General features: G+C 44.2%; 1 protein-coding gene across 1 annotated transcript; it reads right to left on the bottom strand.

The window, feature by feature from the left end:
- Positions 1-242: 242 nt before the first annotated feature.
- LOC147453043 (uncharacterized) lies at positions 243-1,425 on the bottom strand. Its single transcript, XM_086518562.1, has 5 exons — positions 1,138-1,425; positions 947-1,045; positions 679-861; positions 471-602; positions 243-379 (listed from the first exon to the last, which is right to left on the bottom strand). Exons 1-5 carry the CDS (start codon positions 1,369-1,371, stop codon positions 338-340), a joined length of 690 nt encoding a protein of 229 aa, XP_086374688.1. The 5' UTR covers positions 1,372-1,425; the 3' UTR covers positions 243-337.
- Between the last annotated feature and the right edge of the window lie 4,569 nt (positions 1,426-5,994).

Genomic DNA, 5,994 nt, shown 5'->3' with positions numbered 1-5,994 from the left:
ACTTATCTCATTGATCCACACAAAAGAATGTCAAAACAAACGTCTCTATAACTCGCAAGTGGATAAATGTAAAATTGCCACTTGAATTGCATTTGCCAGCAAACAACCCCACTTAATTCTGCATTCTTTTCCATTTTGTAAGAATTAGCAATGACCCAGTGCATCACATTATTCAGCAGATTGAACCTTTAGATGCCCAATATACAATTTCCAAAATACTGAAAGGATGACTACGAAGGGTATTGGTCAAGTAATACACTTTCAAAAATAGTGTACAAATCCATGAACTAGTAGTTCTCTAGATTACAAATCTCATACATTTCATGGGCAACATTGATCAAGGCTCACTTCGACGAGGCTTTTCGGATGCATGCATCTCCTGCAAAATAATGGTAAGACGTCTCTCTCTCTCTCTCTCTCTCTCTCTCTCTCTCTCTCTCTCTCTCAAACACACACACACACACACATACCATGGTACTTTCAGCCGGGATCCAGTCGTTGGTAGCAGGGTTGCAACCACTCTTGGTCCTCGTCAGTCCCGAGGAGCTTAAATCAAGCACAGGCGCACTATTTTTTTCCACTTGTATAAACCCGCTACCAGTCTGATGTCAATGGAAAAAAAAACACATAATACCATGCCATCATGAGAAGCCACATTGATGTCTATAACAAACATACCGTATGGTGCAGGGACTTGTCAACAGCATTGAGATCTTTGTAATACTCTGTCTCAACAAACTCTTCAGGAGCTACCACATCATGTTGGCTAACTGACACCTCAGTCTTGACAATGGGGGCATCAGGAAGGGAGGAAAGATCGACAACCTTATTGGCGGGCACTTGGATGAAACCCGATCCGGTCTGCAAAAATTAGAGGCTCTCTCTCTCTCTCTCTCTCTCTCTCTCTCTCTCTCTCTAGATCTGCCATGACAGGAGAAGGGCAAACCGTATGGTGCAAGGTCTGATCTGCAGCACGAAGATCCTTGTAATACTCTGTCTCTACAAACTCCAGAGGAACATCACCAGCGAAATCTTGGATGACGGCCTGCGAAGGAGGGGAAGAGAGGAGCCGTGAGGGCGACGGGCATACAGAGAGAGAGGGAGAGAGAGAGAGAGAGAGAGAGAGAGAGAGAGAACCTGCGCTGGAGACGTCTCCAGCAGCTGCTGCAGCTTGAGATGTTCGGGGATAGGGCCGTCGTAAGGGGCAGCAGCGATGTCGGCCGCGACGTCCTCGCTTCGGGATGGTTTGAGAGGACGCCTGGGGGCCTCAGCAGCGAGTTTCTGACGGATAGCTTCGGCCAGGCGAGCCTGCTGCTCGGCGTCCATTTGCGCGTCCTCGCTGCGCCCCGGTTTCGCCATCGCAGGAGCCATCGCCTCTCGCTCTTGCACTCGCACTCGCACTCAAGATTCAACAACAACGTACACACTACACACCGCTCGAGTGTCCGCATCCTTATCTGCCCTTTTGGTAGATATTTTCGACCAAAAAAACCCGTCGTGTCTCGGGACCCCTTAACACGTTTAAAGCGGCTGATCTCATTCACGTCGGCTGCAGCCTGCCCCAAAGGTTCCAGGCGTCCGGACAACCATTTTCCTTGAGTTGACATTGGTGTTCAATGCTTGTGGGAACACTCTTGAGAAACAAGTGAAAGGGTCACGGTGGCTTTCTACAACAATAAGAAAGTGATAAAAACATTAGGTTGAGTTTAACTGGAATCAATGTTCGAGTAAGAATTGCCTCAATTTTTTGCCATGAGTAGGTTGAAAATTGAGACTTATTAGTTGCAAACCATGGTTCAAGGAATAATAACCGATGAAACATGTGAGAATATACTTTTAAAATCTTGCAAAATTCACAATTTTTGCTAGTATTTTTGGTTCGCTTCTCTACGAGGAGGAAACTCGACCACCAATGTTTGGGAAAGGTGTGCCTTAGCTTAGCCTTGAACCGGCTGAAAGTCGAGATTAGCCGGTTACAAGCAATGGTAAAGGAAAAAAAAACCCATAAAATATATGAGAAAATAGTTCAAGATCTTGTAAATTTGAAAATTTCTACTAGTAGTTGTTTTGTATCTTTACATGTAGCAGACTTGACCGCTTAGGAAAAAAGACTTTGCCGAACTCTGACTGGAATTAAGCTCTAGAATGCAAAAAAAGTCAATCCATGTGAGGTTCTGAAATGAAAGGTGAAAATAAAAAGAACTCATTAATATATATGTGTGTGTGTGTGTGTGTGTCATAAAATCTAATATCTGACTAACCCAAATGGTTTTCTCATATTAAACTGACCATTTAATATGGAAAAATAAATGGGAACAAGAGTTAGAATATAGACATGTGCTTATGGATTTATCTCGGTACGGGGCCAAAGTTAATGGGTCCAAATGAGAGATGATTTGTCAAAGAGCAATGCTAGCTAATGGGGCTTGAAAGACCTTAGGGTTAGCTTCATTAAAGACCTCCAATGGTTAGTGTTAAAGTCCTTAGTGTAAACGGCTGGATAGTTCACTATGTGGAAACGTCTTCTTAGGAGATGGGCAGCGAATTACTTAGTAGTTACTATGGTAATTACTATAGTAAACACGAAGTGTATAAATAGGGCCCATTACATTGTAATCGGGTTGGTAATTGTTATCATTTGGGTTAGCACTTTGGCTACACTTGTACTTGAGAATCATTGGCAGCCTTGTCTGTTGTACTCCCTTTGTAAATCATATTCGCTGTAATTTTGATCTGTAATTCCAATCATGGCATATATTTCAGTTACACTTACTTCTCATCCAGTCTTCTGAATCTGAATCTGAACCTTATTTCCAGTACATAAGTCTGATTCTTATTCCAGTATCCAAATTCCAGTCTAGTTTCTGATTTCTGTCCAGTCTACTGTCTGAAATTTTCACTAGTAGCTGAAATCTTCTAACACTGGAATTAGTTGTCTCAAGAGATCAGCTCCAATTCCATTTTGGCGATCACGGTGGCTCAAGCTGAAGCTCGTTGACTGAAAGACTCTTCTCCCGGTTGTAAGTTTCAGCAATGGCACCAAAATCCAGTTGTGGCCGGAAATCCACCATTCGTGTTAATCCCATTCCTGAGGAGTCAGGAAGAGAGTCTGACCCCAAGTAAGAGAATATGATTGACACTGAGGCTCGGGAGGAGCATAGTCAGGCTGATGAGGCGCAGGACTCACAGCACTCCAGTCATTCTCGACGCCGAGAATGACTGGACGCCGAGACGGACAGAACGAGAAGCACGGAAAGCCAAGAGTTCCAAGAGTTCTCAGTCCCGACAGGGGGATGAGGGTACCAAGGGAAGTAAAGGTAGTCACCGTACTTCTAGCAGACAAACCAAAGAAGACACTAAACTAAGACTGAGACAGAGATTGATTGGGATGCTGACACTGACAATTGCAAGAAGACTCCCAAGCGCCATTCAGAATCCAAGAAGAGAAGTGGCAAGATCAGTGGTAATCGAAATGATTACACAGCTTTCCTAAAAATTTCTTTTCCAATATTCAAGGGAGGGAAGAAGGATGATCCAGACGTTCACATACTGCTGAACTGAAAAATATTGATGAAGATGATTGGGGGGAATATTTTCCACAAACCTTGAAGGAGGCAACGAGGAAATGGTATTACCACCAGCTCAGATCATACAACAAATTGCTTAAAGCCTTCAGGTTGGAATATTCCGACAACAGAGGGGATGAAGATATTCTCTGTGAACTAGATAAGATCAAACAGAGAAAATATCAATCCGCAGTTATGTGGAAAAGATCAAGGAGCTAACCTACAAGAACCGCCATTTGAAAAGAGTTTGAGGGCATGGTTTTTGAATGGGTTCAGAAGCAAAAAGCTTAGGGAACAAGAGGTACCAGCCCCTACCAAGAAATTCAATGATCTGGTCCAAAGGGCATTAAAGCTGGAACAGTAGGCCACGATGGAAAAGAGCCACAAGAAGTGAAGGACCAGTAGCAGTAGCTCTGCTACTGAAAGTTCTGATTCCAGTGAGGTGTCCAGTAGCTCCGAGAGCAGCTCTAATGAACAAGCCAAGGAGAAGTCAAAGAAGGGCTCTTGGACCAAGAAAATTGAAGAAATGGCTAGACAGATTGCCGAAATTAGCCACACAAGACAGCTAGTTTGGAAGATGGAGACTTGGTGTTCGAAATGCAAATCCAAGGACCATATCTCCAATGAATGTCCACAATGTACCTATTGTAAGGCTTTTGGTCATCTATGGAACAATTGTGGCATGAGGATCCACCACTTTAAGAAAGGCAAAGATCTGTCAGTGGTTGCCTACACTAAACCAGTGAAGGTAGAACCAGTCAAAGTAGCTCAAGAGGAGAGACCAGGTACCAGTGGTACTAGTCAGGGACGTGACCGATTCCAACCAGGTATGGGCAGAGGCAGAGGACGTGGCAACTTCCAGAATAGGAGCATGAATTGCTACACTTGTGGGATGTATGGCCATTTTGCAGCCCAATCCCTAGATGCACCTGCAACTACTACTACTGAGGCTAAGGCACCAGAGCCAGTCCCAGTAAGGGTAGTTACTAGAAGCAAGGGTGTAGTCATTGAAGAAATTCCAGACACTTCAGAAGCACCAGTCAATCCTACCAGCAGCAAGTGGGCTCAACAAAGAGAAATTTGGAAGGCCAAAGGTAAAGAGAAGGTGGTAGATGAGTGGCAAGAGCAGAAGGAACTAGTGGCTAAAATCACGGAGGATTTAGCCAAGAAGCTACCAAAGCAGCCAGAAAGTTCTGAAGCAAGAGTCATTCAGAGGATACCAGCCCAATCGACTGATAAAGATCAGTCAGTACCGGCCATAACTGAGACCATGCTGGGTGCGGTACATGGATTAGCTGATGAACTAAGAGTTGATGGAAGGAGTGGAAGCACTGCAAAAGAGGAATGGCAATGTGAAGATACCAGTTCTTCAAGCTTTGACAATCACTCTGACCAAGAAAGAGAAGAAATTCATGTGAAAATTTGTGATAGAATTCAGAAGCTGACTGTAGAGCTGGAGGATATCAGAAAAACCTTGCTTGAAGTGGACAACTTTATCAGATAACGCAAGAAAGCTGAGGCGGAGGCCAGAACAGTGGACCTGATGACCGTCCAAGATGATGAAGTTCCACTTATTCAGGTGGACTACAAGGTTAGGAAGCAGTGGGAACCTCTCTCAAGTGTTATCTTGGATGGAGGAGCAGGAGTTAACATAATGGGACTTCATCTCCAGCAGAGAATGGGTATCACTAATATGAAACTAGCACCATTCAAAGTACGAATGGTAGATCATAGAGTGGTACAGCCGACGGGTATGATTGAAAATATGCAGATAAGAGTTGGGAGGGAGAAATTCAAAACCAGTTTCTTAGTTCTGGATGTGCAAGGGGCATATGGGATGCTACTAGGGCGCCCATGGTTGAGAACAGCACATGATGTTCATGACTATGCAAACCAAACATTAACCATAGAAGGGGCCAGTGGCAGAATCCAAATCCAAACAAACAATACTAGGAGCTAGAGAAAGGAACTGAGGCCGAAGGAGTTATGTCAGAAGTACAGGGCCAAGAAGATCGAGCGAATGCTAGCGGCCATGAATATATTTCCGGAGGATAATCCTAGGATGATCAAGGTCAACAAGCACATCAATCCAGCAATGAAGGAAAAGGCACGTAAGATGTTCCAGAACTATAAAGATGTGTTTGCCTGGAAACATACAGATATGAAGGGAGTGGATCCTGAAGTATGTCAACACCGAATATCGCTGAAGCCAGATGCTAGGCCAGTACGACTGCAAAGATACCGTATGAACCCCAACTATGCAAAGAAGGTGAATAAGGAGATTGATAATCTTCTCAAGGCTGGGTTCATCACAGAGGTGGCCAGTAGCGATTGGCTATTTCCCATAGTCATCGTTCCCAAGAAGAATGGGAAATTGAGAGTTTGTGTCGACTATAGGTGTTAACCCTCGTGGCTCACGGACACCCTA

This window comes from Adiantum capillus-veneris, chromosome 8, assembly GCF_014529385.1.
Source record: "Adiantum capillus-veneris isolate H3 chromosome 8, ASM1452938v2, whole genome shotgun sequence".
Taxonomy (NCBI): Eukaryota; Viridiplantae; Streptophyta; class Polypodiopsida; order Polypodiales; family Pteridaceae; genus Adiantum; species Adiantum capillus-veneris.
This window is presented reverse-complemented; position numbering and strand designations above follow the sequence as displayed.